We start from the raw sequence: 18,896 nt of genomic DNA on the forward strand, positions 1-18,896 counted from the left end.
TCTCCAGTAGGCTCAACACTGTATCTCCAGCTCCTGTCTCCAGTAGGCTCAACACTGTATCTCCAGCTCCTGTCTCCTAGTAGGCTCAACACTGTATCTCCAGCTGCTGTCTCCCAGTAGGCTCAACACTGTGTCTCCAGCTCCTGTCTGCAGTAGGCTCAACAGTGTATCTCCAGCTCCTGTCTCCTAGTAGGCTCAACACTGTATCTCCAGCTCCTGTCTCTTAGTAGGCTCAACACTGTATATCCAGCTCCTGTCTCCCAGTAGGCTCAACACTGTGTCTCCAGCTCCTGTCTCCCAGTAGGCTCAACACTGTACCCCGTGTCTCCTGCTGGTCTCCCTAGAAGGAACATTGTAAGGAACCTATTAGCCCTTCTCCTCTCTGGATGATCATTCTATTTCCGGAATATGTTATTTAGTTCTTTAGAACGTGTTGCAAAAATTCTGCTGCAAAGTAATAAATAAAGCACATAAAAAGCTGTAGGATTGAAGAATCCACATGTGTTCGTTATTGCCAACTTTGTTACTTGCAACGTTTATTTCGTAACATTCTAAAGAATATATTCCTGAAAATATAGGCTACCATCCCTGCCCTCCTCACTCATTCCCACAAGACTGGGAGTTGGCTATCTGTCGCTGCCTGTGTTCAGTGAGGAAGACAGATAAAACAGACAGACTTCCTGTGGAGATGAGAAGTCTGACGCCTGCCTAGCCCCACTACAGCCTAGCCCAACCCAGTCAGACCTCCAACCTACTCCCACACACAATGTCATTGTCACAACAATTCAGTCCAATTCAGAGACCAGACAACCCATTAGAGTACTGGCAAAACGCACTGATTTGTAAAACTGTTCTTTCTACAGGTCCAATAGAAGCACAAAAAGACAGCACTCAGTGAGTGACAGTAGCCACATGTATGACCAAACTTCATATTCTTATGTAATATGCAGTACACAAGAATTCCGAGTACTGCACAGATAATTGAAGAGTTAGAAACATGACATCTCTGGGAGATTAGCCTAATTTCTGTGAACTGTGCAGGTATCTAGGCATCTGCTCTTTTTTTATTTTATTTAACTAGGCAAGTCAGTTAATAACAAATTCTTATTTACAATGACAGCCTACCCCGGCCAAACCCGGATTACGCTGGGCCAATTGTGCGCCGCCCTATGGGACTTCCAATCACAGCCAGATGTGTTACAGCCTGGATTCGAACCAGGGCCTGTTGTGGCGCATCTTGCACTGAGATGCAGTGCCTTAGACCACTGCTCCACTCTGGAGCTCTTACCACAGTGTTGGTACTGGTGTGATCTGTACTTCGGTACCTGGTGCGGTCGTTGGTGGATATCCCACTCAGTGAAAGCCCATCGATCCTCATGAGCCCAGGTCTCTTCTATCTCCATAKGAATGGGTGCCTAATCTGAAAACGAAAGGAAATTGGAAGAGGAATAAGCCTAATTAGGCCTAGCAAGCAACTATTTAATGTCTGGTCTTGTAGCACTGGGGTTAATACCTATCAGACAAACTCACTAGCTAGCAAACAGACTGGCAAGATGTAGGCTTGTATACAACACTAACAGCTTAAGCTTACATAAGTCTGACATCCCATTCCCAAAGTTGAAATCACATGCCTGGGAAGACATGTGGATTTAAGCACTTGAAAGGGTGACACACACATTACATGACATGGCTTATTCTGGAGTCTGATGATGTGACCAGTTTGCAAAGTCCAAAACACATGACACATGGATGATCTCATGAAATTCAAGAGACAATTGCAATCTCCATGGTGAAATACTCTAGCTAGACAGTCTAGCTACATTATTTACCCTGCTAACTATCTAGCCTTGTCATATACATTTAGTAACTAACGTAAATGACAGCTAGCTAGGTAACTAATGATAGCTAACTAGCTACAGTAGCTAGTTGGCCAAGTCATGCCAGATGAAACCGGTATATGATGCAGACGATTGAGAAGTTCAGCTGCTAGATAGCCTATAATCGATGATCAATTAGACAGTGTGTAGCTATTGATGTTATAATTTCAGTGATGGCTAACTTAGAAACATACACCAGTTATAGTTAAACTGGTTAGCTAGCTATAACGTTAGCTAGCGTAGCTTGCTAGCTGACATTTCTTAGCATTACAATGTTAGCTCGACCGGCATTACCATAAACAACTCTCAGAGAAGTAAGGCCCATCTTGACTATCGTTTTAACTAACTATAGTCTAGTTACTAGACAACTTACTCAGTTTTGCTCCACTGCAGCAAGGCTGGCGAACACCACAGGCTAACAGAAATACATGATGGTGTGGGGCTAGCTAATTTTAGCTAGCTAGTGTTGCCTTCTTTTCATCTGTTGTCGTTGAGCATTGCAGCCTGCAATTATGCCCATTTCCGATAGGCGGCAGTAGTGCGCTTTTTTGTCGCTTATCACACAGTAGAAGAAGAAACATAATKCTCCGGGAAGTGCTCCATTATAAAAATTTAGAAAACGAACCGATGCTTTCACCTGTCAACAATGCTTTCACTGAATAATTTAGGCGTTATTTGCATATCTCAGGCTCTTCAGCATTCACCGAAGTTATTAGCTATCAGGCAATGCTTATCAAAGGCTTCGTCTCGTGCAACGCTATGCAACAACTCTATCACCTTCAACAGTAAGGGCACAAGGAGGCACACAGGCTTCAGATTACTTAACGAAAGTATAGTAAAACATGTCAGTACACTGCAAAKGACTTTCTGCACAGCCTCTGTGAAGCTACACTGTTGGAACTGTGGCCAGTCTGTCGAACAAACTCCGGCCTTCTTCTGTTTATCGTGTAATTTTGTCCAGCCTCCAGATGAGAGGGCATCCTATTTCCTGATTATGGAGTGGTGAGTGATATAACGTTTTCAATTGAAATGTTACATTATGTTTACACACTCATTAGGCTACCTGTTATTATCATTATTATTATTCATTTTGTTTGCACTCATCACAAACGGTGCATCCAGAAAGTATTCACACCCCTTGACTTTTTCAATTGTTTTGTGTTACAGCCTGAGTTTAAAATGTATTAAATTGAGATTGTGTGTCACTGGCCTACACACAATACCCCATAATTTCAAAGTGGAATTATGCTTTTAGAAAACTTTAAAAATGAATACAAAACTCAGTGGTGATAAGTGAAAGTCCTACTTATGTAGTTTTTTCTTTCTGTACTATACTTTACTATTCATATTTCTGACAACTTTTACTTCACTACATTCCTAAATAAAATGATGTACTTTTTACTCCATACATTTTCCCGGACACCCAAAAGTACTCGTTACATTTTGAATGCTTAGAAGGACATACTTATCAAGAGAACATCCCTGGTCATCTCTACTGCCTCCTGATCTGGCAGACTCACTAAACACAAATGCTTWATTTGTAAATGGAGTCTGAGTGTTGGAGTGTGCCCCTGACTATCCATAAATTMAAAACCAGAAAATCGTGCCATCTGGTTTGCTTAATATAAGGAATTTGAAATGAATTATACTTTTTACTTTTGATACTTAACTATATTTTAGCAATTGCATTTACTTTTGATACTTAAGTATATTCAAAACCAAACACTTTTKGACTTTTACTCATTTTACTGGGTGACTTTTACTTGAGTCATTTTCTATAAAAGGTATCTTGACAATTGAGTACTTTTTCCACCACTGTTAAAAATGAAAATATTAAATGTCTTGAGTCAATAAGTATTCAACCCCTTTCTTATGGAATGCCTAAATAAGTTAATGAGTAAAAATATGCTTAACAAGTCACATAATAATTGCATGGACTCACTCTGTGTGCAATACAATCAAATCAAATTTTATTGTTCATGCAGATGTTAATACGAGTGTAGCGAAATGCTTGTGCTTCACGTGTCGACCGTGCAGTAATATCTAACAAGTAATCTAACAATTTCACAACCACCTTCACAACCACCAACCACACACAAGTGTAAAGGACAGGGGGTGTGAATACTTATGTAAATKAGATAATTCTGTATTTCATTTTCAATACATTTCTAAAAACATGTTTGCACTTTTTCATTATGGAGTATTGTGTGTAGATGGTTGAGAAAAAAAATATGTATTTAATCTATTTTGAATTCAGGCTGTAACACAACGACATATGGAATAAATGTATGGGTAGGAATCACAATCAGTTAAAAAACAAGGCCTTTAATAGGTTCATAGATTCACCCTAAAGTAGCCTACAGTGCAATGGATGCTTAACCTCTGTTATTGCTTATTTTAAGTGACCAGACCTTTGCACTGGATACCCAGAGGCTGCAGAAAACATACTTGAAGCTCCAGCGGTCTCTTCACCCTGACAACTTCAGCCAGAAAACGCTGTGGTATGGATGGAGGGCTCAGGGCTTGTCAGTGTGACAGCAATAAGGCAGGGACCACTTGGGTTTGAGTAGGGAGGGCATTTTTAAATGGACAGTAATTAGGAATGGACAATTAGGCCTCTACAGTATTAGGCTCAGTTTAGGCCTCTAGTATTAGGGAATGGGACAGTATTAGGAATGGACAGTATTAGGCCTCTACAGTATTAGGAATGGACAGTAAATTAGGCCTCTACAGTATATAGGAATGGACAGTATTAGGAATGGACAGTATTAGAATGGAAATGGACTGTATTAGGAATGGACGTATTAGGAATGGACTGTAATTAGGAATGGTATTAGGTGATGTATTAGGAATGGACAGTATTAGGAATGGACAGTATTAGGAATGGACAGTATTAGGAATGGACAGTATTAGGAATGGACAGTATTAGGAATGGACAACACTAGGAATGGGTGCTTGCATTTCACACTTAAAACCATTTTAGACCCTGTAATATCATGGGATAATGATATAATCTGGATAGGCTGGGATAATTATATAATTTAAATAACCCACCATACTTCAATTGGACAAGACAGTTATAATCTACATAGGCTGGGATAATGATATAATTTAAATTACCCACTATACTTCAATGGGACTAGACAGTTATCACCTAATTAGCWGACCTTATACTGTTGCACAATGGGACTGAAAGCAAAACATGCTGCCAAGGATTCCTCTACCACAACCAAATCATTACACAACTTTCCGATTGTATTATTAATCAGCACCCCTGGCTACATTCCCCTAATTTGACTGTCCTACAGGGGGTAAAACTCATTACTTACAATGACAAGGTTTCCAGGATGCTGCTGTTGCATTCGAGGCATCCAGGTAAAGACAAAGGGCATACTGCTGACATGACAGCCCCTCTGGCCACCACTGGAGGCTATTGATCCTGCCTGGGTTTGAAGGACCTGACAGCTGCAAATGCTCTCTGCCTGTCAGCCATCTCCAAAACTACGTCCAACATGGCACCCTATTCACTTTGTAGTGCACTACTTTTTATTGGATGGCTTAGGGTGCCATTTGGGATGCACCCTAAGCTTGTATCCACCGTTACACCCATCCGCCACATCTCACTTATACCTGTTCCCTGATGGATCCAGACACATCCCAACCCGCTTCCCGCTGTAAAGTGTCAAGATCTGTCGAAGAATCTAATTATCACCCAGGGTTTGGCTTTTAAAGATAAATGGATATAGAGGAAAGGGGAATACCTAGTCAGTTGCACAATTTAAAGCATTCAACCGAAATGTGTCTTCCGCATTCAACCCAATCCCTCTGAATCGGAGAGGTGGCAATGTGTGAAATAACTTGTAATGTAATTCCCATGGTGACATGGTCTTTCCCACATTTGTGACAGTTTGACAGTTTGAGGAAAGATGTGTTAAATGTGTTTGTGTTTATTTTTGTCTGTCTGACGTCTAATATTCTCTATATACAGTCACATCCCAAATGACTGGTACCCTTGATAAAGATGAGCAAAAAATACTGTAAAATAACTAATACAAACACTCAGCTATATTGTATGCAAAAATTATTTTGACAATTAGATTATTTAATACTAATATAATTGCTCAGAGAAAGAGATTTTGTTTAACAAGTAATAMATTAGATCGTGGTCAGAATTATTGGCACCCTTATTTTCAATACTCCGGCACCCTTTGCTTACGAGGATAACGGCACTGACCCTGAAATGGAGGACACACTGGGAGGGGTCCCAGATCAGAGTTGCAGTCTGTTTTGGAATGGGTGGCCAGTAATAAACTGGTCCTGAACATTTCTAAAACTAAGAGCATTTCATTTGGTACAAATMATTTCCTAAGTTGTAGACCTCAGCTGAATCTGGTAATGAATGGTGTGGCTGTTGAMCAAGTTGAGGAGAGTAAGTTAGTTGGTGTTACCTTAGATTGTAAACTGTCACGGTCAAAACATATAAATTCAATGGTTGTAAAGATTGGGATAAGTCTGTCTAATAAAGAGATGCTCTGCTTTTTTTGACACCACACTCCACAAAGCAAGTCGTGCAGACTCTAGTTTGATCTTATCTTGAAGAAAGATCTAGTAAAGGTGCTGCTGGCCCAGAACGGAGCAGCCCGACTTAATTGTAATCAGAGGGCTAATATTAATACTTTGCATGCCAGTCTCTCTTGGTTAAGAGTTGAGGAAAGACTGACTGTGTCACTTCTTGTTTTTATAAGAAACATTAATGTGTTTTGGAAATTCCAAATTGCTTTCCATAATCAACTTACACAGCCACTGACACACACACTTACCCCACCAGACATGCCACCAGGGGCTCTTTCACAGTCCCCAGGTCCAGAACAAATTCACAGCAAACCTGGTTTCAAAAAAACAAATGAAGCAACACCTCASGACATAACTCCTCTCCCCCATGTGATCTAATTGTTGTGTGTACTGACATGTATGTGGAACTGATAGATGCGCACACACACTACATGTTCATGTTTTAAATGTATCTAAAGTCTTTTTTCTTCATGTGTTGTACCCCAGTAAGACTAGCTGTTGCTAATGGGGTTCCTAATAAATCTAAATTAAACCTTAGACATTCCTCCATACAGAATCTTTCCAGATCCTTGATATCCTTTATCTATGCTTATGGACTGTCCTCTTCAATACAAACCAAAGGTTTTCAATGGGGTTGAAGTCCAGAAACTGAGCTGGCCATTGCAAAATGTTGATTTTGTGCTCAATTAACCATTTCTTTGTGGATTTTGATGTGTACTTGGGGTTAATGTTTTGCTGGAAGATCCACTTGCAGCCAGGTTTCAGCCTCCTGGCAGAGTCAACCAGGTTTCTGGCTTAAATGTCATGCTACTTGGTGAAGTTCATGATGCCATTGACCTTAACAATATAACTCCGTATTTKTATTATTTATTTCATACAGTCTTTTTTTGTTCATCTTTGTCAAGGGTGCTGATAATTTTGGATGTGACTGTATGTTACCATTATGTGATGTCAGTCTGGGCATATAGACTAACTACAGTACAGTGATCAATGTACTGAATCTTTACTTGTAAGTTAAAGTTGTCTATATCTTTTGTCAGAAAGAACAAGAGTACTCTGAATACCAGTCAGCCCTAGTAAACAAAGCATACAGGACCCTGCTCAAGCCTTTGAGTCGTGGCCTTTACATGGTGAGTTTGTCCTTTTTTAAAAAAGTTTTTTATTATTTATATAGACACACTTTGAATTAATGTTAGCACCAGTGGAGGCTGCTGAGAGGAGGACGGCTCATAATAATGGCTAGAACGGAGTGGATGGAATGGCATCAAATACATGGAAACCATGTGTTTGTATTTGATAGTATTCCACGTATTCTGCTCCAGCTATTGCCACGAGCCCGTCCTCCCCAATGAAGGTGCCACCAACCTTCGGTGGTTAGCACAGTTTTTCTTAACAATCCCTTTTTCTCAAACCAATTCAATCAGTGAAATAGTATTAACGTAGCAAGAACCCCTTTAACAACCACAGGTGTCACATTGTTTGAGAGTAACCTAGCCTAGAACCCCTAAGAGCAATCAACAGCACAAAGCCCCCCCCCCACCCCACCCCATCAGTTTGTCTACTGTACTTGTTTGTTTTTATAACATGCCAGACGGTCAGTGATATGTTTGTGACAACCTGGTGGAATGTTGTGTTCCCTTCAATGTCCGTAAAGTTTTTTTAAGTGACTTCCTGCTTCTATTTCAGCTGGAGCTGAATGGCATGGGGATAGAGGAGGGGACTGATGCGGGGGCTGATCCTCTGTTCCTTATGGAGTTGATGGAGATCAACCAAGCACTGGAGGAGGCACGAAGCAAAGAAGAGTCGGCCAAGATAGGCGCCTCTATGAAAGGTGTGGGTTGAAAAAGTCATTTTACTCAGGCTAGTTCTTTTTTGTTTTTGAGTATGTTGATTTGAATCGGCAGGATGTGAGATTAATGAAACGGATCAGTGTTTTGCTTATTTTTCCAKTAATGACTTTGACATGCTCACGGATTAGATTTTTTTGGGGGTGATGAAATTGTACCGTATGGCCCCTAAATGCAAAATGTATTCAAGTTTTACTTTGCCCTTTTACTTGCAGAGAAGTTGAAAGACTTGACTGAACAAATAGATGCATCCCTGCACAAAGGTATGCTGCACTATCTCAGATAGCAAAGGGTTTTGTTACTCTCCCTCCTGTCTTCAGTCTTCGGAGATGCTTGCTGATGCCCTGGTGAGACATGGTTCAACTTTCACTCAACGTCTATTTCTTTTCAACAGGTGAGCTTCAAGCTGCCAAAGCGCTTCTCGCCCAAATGAAATACTTTGCGAACATTGAAGAGAAGGTGAAGGAAAAACTTTCAGAGCCAATGTAAACGGTGTTGACTTCCTTTTCATGCTTCCAGRGTCATTTTAAGGTTGTTGAGACTTTCAAAAAATACAATGACACATTTGAATAGAAGGTTTTAAAGATGTATTCGCATGTAAGTTTCAGGTATACAAATAAATGTCAAATATTTACTGATTACTTGTTGCCTTCCTTTTTGTGTGTGTAGTTGGTCAGTTAAAAAGACATTTACATTATCCAGTTTGATTCAAATGAAAACATGACATCCTTTACTCCCTCGTTCTCCCCACAGCTTCTAGCTCAAGGCCATCAGACTGCTAAACAGCAATCACTAACTCAGAGGCTGCTGCCTACATTGAGACCCAATCACTAGCCACTTTAATAAATGGATCACTAGTCACTTTAAACAAAGCCACTTACATATCTTACATTACAATGCTTACATATCTTACATTACTCATATCATATGTATATACTGTATTTTATGCCATCTATTGCAACTTGCCTATGCTGCTCGGCYATCACTCATCCATATATTTATGTACGTATTCTCATTCACCCCTTTTAGATTTGTGTGTATTAGGTAGTTGTTGGGGAATTGTTAGATATTACTGCACTGCCGGAACTAGACGCACAAGCATTTTGCTACACTCACATTAACATCTGCTAACCATGTRTATGTGACCAATAACATTTGATTTGAAATATGTGTAAATAATACAGTATTAAGGACATTGGAGGGTCAGGATGGTGTATTTCAACTGCATACATTTAATGTGACAGAAACAGATATTTAATTGCACTGATTGAAATCCCGAAAATAACATTTACATGATTATCCTGCCTGTCAGTGCAGCATGTAATTAATAGGTCCTCAGGTTGAGTCACTGGGAAATGTGAGTTGTGAATATGCACCTCGTAACCTGTAGAGGGAGACATACTACCTTGAAAATACAGGGTGAAGAAAAGCAGTTCATATCTCTGAACCAAGAGGATGCCCTTTACAGAATTAGAAAGTTATTTATGTATGCCAAATACACATATATATATATATATATAAAACAATTATGCTAGTCAGATGGGCGCTATTGAATAATGATTAAGCTGCCTGTTCAGTGGGGCCTCGGATCTCTCATCGTTGTAATTATTAGTTCAAGAAGAATGGCAAGTTGTGCCAGTCATGGCGTCCCTTAGAGATCTCTCCCATACAATTTGTTAAAACATTTTTTTTAATCTACAGTGGATTGAATATTTGAAAATCAAGCTTCCATTTTCCCCCCTTTTTGTTTATTTATTGTTTATTCATCATGCATTTATGGAACTCAAAGTTAATACACAGCTAGCACAGAACATTCTGAGAACCACATGTTTCTTAGAGCTTGGAGAGAGGGTGATTTTAATATGTATGTTTAATATGTATACAACTTTCCCACAACTTTCTGGAAATGGTGAAGGATAGTTGCTTGGCTTTGGTACATTCTCTGCACATTTTAAGGAACTTGACAAAAAAATGTTATTTTCTTGGTATTTCATTCCTTTAACAGAACGTYACCTAAAAGTTCAAACATGGTTACATTTCATGTACATTTTGGTAATGTTCTAGAAACGTTCCCCTACTGGTTTGACATTGGGAATGTTCTCAAATAGATCAGAGCATGTTAAGAAACAACATTCTATCGCAATTTCASTACTTCATCATAATGTTTCTTACAGGTTTCCTCATGATTCTATTTAAAGTCATGTTCTCATCTTGTTCTGAGAAAATTAAGAAAACTACATAAAATACACACACAAATGTTTATGTTCAGAGACTGTTCTAAGAATTTTATTTAAAAACATACATTCCGTTTTCAGCATCAACAAAACTCTATCCTCGATCTTGTGTGTTCAGGTGTGTTGGCCTCGCCCACTAATTGGCCACACCTGATCTTAATGAGTGCTTGTTTCCTTTGAAATTTGGTCTGTTTGAATAGACTAAAATGATGTATGAGTTAAAAAAACATGGCATGCTAGCTCTATCCTGGTGGCACAGTKGACTAATTTCATGGATAGAGAACAGACGATCATGGGTTCGAATCTCACTGATGCCGTGCCACAGTAATAAAGAAATGTATTTGTGTGATTTATGCCAAGCAAATKTATTTCCATGTGTCCTATCTGTGCTTGGAGTACAAAACAGTTAATCTAAGCTAGCAGTCTTATTGAAATGTTGTCAGAACATTATTTAATTAACTTCAATTAACCTATAATTTCCATACTCAGAAAGTTAATAAACCTTCCAGGAAAACTTGCAGGGAACCACAGTAAAATGTCCTCAGAACCTACCTGCAACTGTTCTCAGAACCTTAAAACATTACGTTTTACCGGTCAGGGAACTTCATTCTGAACCAATGAAATACCTGTGAGATAGCAGCCTTTGTGCACCATACCTGATCAGTTCCACCACCTCTGCAACCTCTTTACTGTCCATCAAAGCCCAGGGATCATCTTCAGATATGTGTGTKGAGCTGTTCTACATCCCTCATAACCAGGTGCTTGACTAAGGGTCCATCATAACCAAGGCTTCATAGTCTATGCCCTAAACTCTAAGTAACCTCTAGGTAACCTGAAGTCACCCTCACAGGTTCTGTCACTCTCCTCATCTCCTGCTGGGCCTGTCCCAGACTGTAATCACAGCCAACCACCCACAATAAATATTGGCCAAATAATAATCCTACCCGATTTCCAATGGAATATAAAGGAATATGTAGGATGTGACATGTGGGACTTTTTGCCAAATTCAACATAAAACAACTCCAACCACAGGTCAATTAGATTTTAGAAAGATCTAAGGGCAGGTCTGTTTGTGACAGCCCTTTCACAGTCTCTCCTTCACAACCAGACAGCCAACCATTCCACTGCTGTAGTATCCCCAGCATCATTCAGGCTGAGATAACAGTCCAGTTCATAAATGGGTCTCGTTGGCATGAAAGCTGCATCTTCTGAGTGCCTGCACCAAGCCATTGTAGAAATGGAAACTGATCACTACACAGCACTGAATACCCTGCCAGTCAAACAGGAAGGATACTGCCCTTGTCGCTGCAGCTTGCCCAGAATGACCAGTTAGCTTTGGAACCCTGTCAGGCTCCAGAACTACAACCACTACTGGGTACTTTGTGTCCTCAACCTGTTAGGACACACTCTTGTCCTGGTCACCTTTAAGACTTTGAATCAACCTTGCACACTTAGTTTCAGTGGGGAAAGTTAGAGCTATACATAYACTGAACAAAAATATAAACCCAACATGTAAAGTGTTGGTCCCATGTTTCATGAACTGATATAAAAGATCCCAGAAATTTYCCATGCGCACATGGCTTATTTCTCTCAAATGTTGTGCACAAATGTATTTACATCCCAGTTAGTGAACATTTCTCCTTTGCCAACATAATCCATCCACCTGACAGGTGTGGCATATCAAGAAGCTGATTAAACAGCCTGACCTTGGCCTCCTGAGTGGAGCAGTGGTCTAAGGCACTGCATCGCAGTGCTAGCTGTGCCACTAGAGATTCTGGGTTTGAGTCCAGGCTCTGTCGCAGCCGGCCACGACCGGGAGACCCACAGCTAGCACTGCGATGCAGTAACCGAGAGTCCACTGCGCCACTCGGGAGGGATCCTTGAGATGTTTCTACAACTTGATTGGAGTCCACTAATCCCTTTAGTCGCTTCCATTTAGAAAAGCACACACCTGTCTATTTAAGGTCCCACAGTTGACAGTCCAGGTCAGAGCAAAAACCAAGCCATGAGGTTGAAGGAATTGTCCGTAGAGCTCTAAGACAGGATTCTGTCCAGGAACAGATCTGGTGTTCTGCAGCATTGAAGGTACCCAAGAACACAGTGGCCTCCATCATTCTTAAATGGAAGAAGTTTGRAACCATCAAGACTCTTCCTAGAGCTGGCCGTCCGGCCAAACTGAGAAATCAGGGGAGCTCCAGAGTTCCTCTGTGGAGATTGGAGAATCTTCCAGAAGGACAACCATCTCTGCAGAACTCCACAAATCAGGCCTTTATGGTAGAGTGGCCAGAAGGAAGCTACTCCTCAATAAAAGGCACATGACAGCCCACTTGCAGTTTGCCAAAAGGCACCTAAAGGACTCTCAGACCATGACAAACAAGACTCTCTGGTCTAATGAAAYCAAGATTGAACTCGTTGGCCTGAATGCCAAGCGTCACGTTTGGAGGAAACCTAGCACCATCCCTACGGTGAAGCATGGTGGTGGCAGCATCATGCTGTGGGGATGTTTTTCAGAGGCAGGGACTGGGAGACTAGTCAGGATTGAGGGAAAGATGAACAGAGCCATATACAGAGAGTTCCTTGATGAAAACCTAAATTGATGAGGGGGAAAAACGATTTAATCCATTTTAGAATAAGGCTGTAACGTAACAAAATKTGTAAAAAGTCAAGGGGTCTGAATTATTTCCAAATGCACTGTATGCTACTAGAGTGGCTGACTGTTGTATGACATGTAGCTTGGTTATTCTRCCATGTGCTTGTATCGTGAAAAACATGAACACACATTGAAAAGCTTGTTGGCTTCAGCTATTCATACAAAACAAATGTAACTATGTGAATGAATGTCACCGACAAGTATCTGAAGGTGACTTCTATCACAAAATAAATGATGACCCTACCCTAGAATTCCAGCATAATATCTCATCTACAGTGGAACGCTATTTGAAATCAGGACAAATCACCAAAAAGTAAGTTGAATTTCTGTGTGAAATTTCCTAAGATACCAACTTTCTATACAGTCGCTAAATTACACAAACAAGTGTCTCCTCCTCCAGGTAGACCCATGGTAGCAACAATCGACTCTGTGACATCCAACATTTCTAAGTTTGTGGATTATCACATTAAACCGATGGCTGAGAATCTTCCATCTTATGTCAAAGACACTAGTCACATGATCTCATTGATAGAGAGCTTACGAAGGATCCCAGAGGGCACCCTGCTGGCCACTTTTGATGTGGAGAGCTTGTACACTAACATTCCACACACTGGAGGCTTGCATGCGCTGCAACACTCCCTTCAGCAGAGACACTCTACCCTTGCTCCATCCAATGATCGCATCTTACAACTTACTAAACTGATATTATCCAATAACTACTTCGTCTTTGATTCAGACCTTTTCCTTCAAATTTGGGGTGTAGCCATGGGCTCCCCCTTTTCCCCCAACTATGTGAACCTGTATATGGGACAATTTGAGGAAGCGCTCCTTTACAAAACAGACACACCCACTACTTTCTAAAATCCTCCTATGGAAGAGATACATAGATGATGTCTTTGTGCTCTGGGAAGGAAGTCAGCAGGAACTAAATTAATTCCAAACTACCTGGAAGTATGGATCATCAAAGAGAATGATGCATTACACACAGACCGCAATACCCTGCTATGTGCGGATAGTATGCAYCCCCTTCCCCTCAGGAATGGTCTACCATATAGACAGTTATGCAGGGTTAAACCAATCTGTGGCCACCAGTCAGATGTTGACAGCAATGCTAAGAAAATGACAGATACATTCAAAATGAAAGGCTACAAAGACAAAACTGTTTGATGCTGCAATGATGAAAATATCTCAAAAACCAAGTGAGGAATTACWAAAAATTCAACCAAAGAAGAAAAACAACGCAGCCGTCTTTTGCACCAAGTACACCAAGTGTTCTGAGAAAATGAAAGCAATCCTGAAAAAGCACTGGCATATTCTGCAATCAGACAAAAAAATTGCACACCTCTTCAAGGAACTGGTGGTCTATAAGCGTGGTTGCAATATTGGAGATAGCTTGGTGAGATCTGACCTACCCTCTGAGCCCACTCAGACACTCTTGACACCCATTCCAAATGGAAACTACAAATGTGGTTCATGCGCACAGTGAAATATCACTATAAAAACATCCTTCTTCAGACACCCACATACAGGTCTGAAAATCCCTGTTAGGGGTATCATCTCATGCAAGACCAAGGGAGTAATCTATCTCATCACCTGTTCATGTGGGAAAGCCAACGTAGGACAAACGAAAAGACAATTAAAACAACGCAGAGCAGAACACCACAGCTCAATCAGGTGTAAGAACATTGTTCATCCAGTAGCAGCTCACTTTGGTGAAGCTAACCATCCTACCACCCTCATATACACAGACATTGAGCATGTTGCTCTACCAAGGAGAGGAGGTAACATTGAGATCCTACTACTACAAAGGGAGGCTTACTGGATATCCTTTCTAAAAAATTGACCCCTAGTGGTCTGAATATTGGCCCTTCTTATGAACAATTCTCTCTTTTATGAACATGTCTTACAAATKWATATATTCTTTCYACAGCTTATTAGCGTAAACCCAATATGTTCCCCCTATTGATGATGCTCATTATGCATTAAGGTTGAACCAAAAGATCACATGTAACACATACAGTATAAATGAAATAGGAAACAATTAAATATGTGACATTTAATTAAACAATAATGTATGTTGATGCTAATATTATGTACAATATTCAATTATGTTTMCATATGATAACAATAGCCTAATATATTTAATATGCCATAAACTATTGTTTTTGAAAATGTTCTCTCAATTCATTCTAAATAACTTAATCATTATGACACACCCCTCACTATTGTCATTGGTTGCACTAWTTACACTGTTTGTCTACATAACCTGGTTCAAGTATTCATGACATCACCCTGAAGAAGGCACAGTGATGCCGAAACGTTGGTGATTTACCCAATAAAWTACTGGGAGTTTATATATGGAGTGTGCGACACTCTTTATTTTKATAGTTTATAGTTTATTCACCATTAGTCAGCATCTCCACACAAAATCATTTTTCTAGGTGTGCGCCAGCTCATGTTTTTTATTCGGCTTCAGCTATTCAAACAAAACGTAGTCATTCCAGTGCCACTCAGTCCTAGTTATACCAAGAGACGATTTGACCTCCATCAAATCGTATTATGGCAGCTCTATGGGATTTGAGGAAAAATCCAGGGTGGCCCCAAAGCTAATCTGTGGTGGCCCCCTGACTAAATTGCATGAGTAGGGGCTAAAGACACAAAATCCTTCAAAGATCCTTGGACCCCCAATTCTTATTTTTTTTCTCGATGTATGAGCACGCTTGTTCATCTTATACCCAATTACAATAACCACAGCATCAAAACACGTGTAACTGTATGTATTTTTGTGAGCCAGCTACCATGCAGGACTGAACGAGAGCAAATGTGTCTATTAATCAGCTACCAAAAAKTAAAGCTTACATTCATCAAATATTCATAGTTGATATTTCCGTCTATTGTATCTCTATGTTTACTTTTCTATATGTCCTAGATGCATTAAGATATCCTAATGCTGTTTTTGTGTATGTAGGGTAGACAACTGACTACTTGTATTCCAAATGTTAGCAATATCAGAGCATGTAATATTGGGTTACATGAGTTTGTGGCATTCTGTATTTTTTGAGTTTATGGGGTGTGTCACACTATCGCTACATTTAACCACTTTTACAGAAATATATTTGTACACAACCATCCATTTAATAAATGGGAGACATTAGAGATGTGAAAAAACATGCGTGTGCTTTGTTCTACCTCGGGTAGGGGTATCTAACAAATTTGGAGGCCTTGCTACTAGCCTATTTTATGTAATTTGTTAGACTCAAATTAAAGTGATTACATGTATAGAACAGTGATACACAGGGACACTTAAGCAACAATCCGATCCAGAACCACCATCACATAGATCAACTAATTAGTGAAGTAGTTCCTCACACAGCAATCTAAAACTAGTATTAGAGGGAACACAACTTGCTTTCTCCAATCTATGTCAAACAGAAACGGCATGTAAAATGCCACAGGACTATTCKTAGGGGCCCTGACTGGGATTCTCTGGGAACATCCATCCATACAGTAACAGGACTTGACTGGTTGTTTATTAAGTCTGGAACAACAATGTAATGTGTTCCTGCTGCCACTTTGGAGAAGCCGCTTCCCTATTACTGTTGGATAGACAGTAAATTAAACAGTAGGTCTGCCTGGCACACCCACTGCAGTGAGACTCACAGGCCTATTTATTATTCATGCTGTAATCGGAAGGCATCTACCGCCTCTAAATTAATGAGAAAATGTGATCGACCAACTCGGAGGCCACTGCTGTCTCCAGGGACTCTTTGAAATTGAGTTTGAAAGAAAAGGGAAGGGGTAGAAAACACTAACTGCAGCATAGCAAGAGAAATAGACTTGGATGGGAATGCATGGTGGAATGAACTAGGTACATGTGGTTTTAGATTAAGAAAGGTAGGCTTAGTTAGCGGCAGTGAGTGGGAAAGGAAATGGAGCAAAAATATACTTTTTTTCTGCTGCTTTAATGGCACCTGGGCTTAAAGTGGAAAGGGAAAACATTTGGGCACTGTTTGCTTGTCTGTCTAATCCCTTTAGTCGCTTCCTTGGTTCTGCTACTGGAAGCTGAGGGTTATAGCTGAGGGTGATATAAAAAATTAAAAAACTCTTGTAACCTTGTAAGTTTCTCACAAAAGTTTCTGACAGAAACCAAAGGTGAAACAGTTAATTATCAGCCTTGTAAGAAAAACGGACAGATTCTGCCAGTATGGCTCACAATCTGACATGGTAAATTTTGTCAGGAAAAGGAATGTAAAATAATCATATATCTATGGAGAAATCCTATGATTGAGGTTTGGAACAATGGAAAACCATATGATTGAGGTCTGGACCAATGGAGAATGAATTTGGTCCTCTGGTTCACAAGTGTGAATTGAGCTGTGGTTGGTCCTCCACCAGTCTCATTATCAGCTAATAGTCACTCAGTCTCTGATGTGTGTTACCTTAGCTACACAGCGCGTGTGTATATTTCTGTGTGTGAGCGAGTGTCTACTCTGCCTTTTCTAAGGAAGTAATATTTCCATTCTCTACCACTGTTAAAGGTTTCATGCTGCCTCTAATATTTCCATTCTCTACCACTGTTAAAGGTTTCATGCTGCCTCTAATATTTTCCAACATATCTATTGCTGTTAAAGTTCCATGCTGCCTCTAATATTTCCATTCTCTACCACTGGTTAAAGGTTTCATGCTGCCTCTAATATTTTCCATTCTCTACCACTGTTAAAAGTTCCATGCTCCTCTAATATTTCCATTCTCTACCACTGTTAAAGGTTCCATGCTGCCTCTAATTATTTCCATCTCTACCATTTTAATTATTGTTCTTATTTTTAGTTATATTTCCATTCTCTATTCTCATTGTTAATGTTTCATGCTGCCTCTAAATATTCCATTCTCACCACTGTTAAAGGTTTCATGCTGCCTCTAATATTTCATAATCTAATTGCTGTTAAAGTTCCATGCTGCCTCTAAATATTTCCATTCTCTACCACTGTTAAGGTTTCATGCTGCCTCTAATATTTCATTCTCTACCACTGTTAAAGGTTCCATGCTGCTCTGATATTTCCATTCTCTACCTCTGTAAAATGTTCCATGCTGCCTCTAATATTTCAACTTTCTACCTCTGTAAAATGTTCCATGCTGCCTCTAATATTTCCATTCTCTACCTCTGTAAAATGTTCCATGCTGCCTCTAACCTATTCTCATCTCCTTCGCTTTTGTTATTTTCTTCAAAATGGTCTCCCTCGCTGTTATGTTCTTCTCCTGAATATGGCACTACCTCTTCCTGAGTACATGTTTGTCCTCTTTCTTATTCCACCCACCCACGGCTCTGGCCGTGAGGCCCTGGCCCCCAACACAGTGTTAGGCCAAAGATCTGAACTCCTGCCAGCGCTAGACTGGACTCAAGCTGTAGTGTTGGTATTTTATTAGGATCCCCCATTAGCTGTTGAGAAAGCAGCAGCTGCTCTTCCTGGGTTCCACACAAAACATGAAACATKACATAATACAGAACATTAATAGACAATATCAGCTCAAGGACAGAACTACATCAATTTAAAAAAGGCACAYGTAGCTTACATATCAATACATACACACAAACTATCTAGGTGAAATAGGGGAGAGGCGTTGTGCCGTGAGATGTTGCATTGTCTGTTTTTTGAAACCAGGTTTGCTGTTCATTTGAGCAATATGAGATGGAAGGGAGTTCCATTAAATAATGGCT

The 18,896-nt window shown here is 40.1% G+C and overlaps 2 protein-coding genes across 3 annotated transcripts in view; one reads left to right on the forward strand and one right to left on the reverse strand.

The window, feature by feature from the left end:
• Window positions 1-2,403, reverse strand: part of LOC111957499 (volume-regulated anion channel subunit LRRC8A) — a 17,139-nt gene extending 14,736 nt beyond the window's left edge. Inside the window, exons 1-2 of one of the 2 annotated variants that reach the window (XM_023978335.2) lie at window positions 2,251-2,403; window positions 1,326-1,420 (exon numbers count right to left, since the gene is read on the reverse strand). The gene's annotated coding sequence lies outside the window, so the exon portion shown is untranslated. Of the gene's footprint in view, window positions 1-1,288; window positions 1,421-2,250 lie in introns of both variants that reach the window. The other variant, XM_023978334.2, reaches the window with a different exon arrangement.
• Window positions 2,404-2,424: 21 nt separating this feature from the next.
• hscb (HscB mitochondrial iron-sulfur cluster cochaperone) lies at window positions 2,425-8,934 on the forward strand. The gene is made up of 6 exons (XM_023978337.2): window positions 2,425-2,879; window positions 4,280-4,371; window positions 7,485-7,579; window positions 8,136-8,280; window positions 8,512-8,559; window positions 8,691-8,934. Exons 1-6 carry the CDS (start codon window positions 2,524-2,526, stop codon window positions 8,783-8,785), a joined length of 831 nt encoding a protein of 276 aa, XP_023834105.1. The 5' UTR covers window positions 2,425-2,523; the 3' UTR covers window positions 8,786-8,934.
• Window positions 8,935-18,896: the final 9,962 nt, after the last annotated feature.

Source organism: Salvelinus sp. IW2-2015, linkage group LG33 (assembly GCF_002910315.2).
Source record: "Salvelinus sp. IW2-2015 linkage group LG33, ASM291031v2, whole genome shotgun sequence".
Taxonomy (NCBI): Eukaryota; Metazoa; Chordata; class Actinopteri; order Salmoniformes; family Salmonidae; genus Salvelinus; species Salvelinus sp. IW2-2015.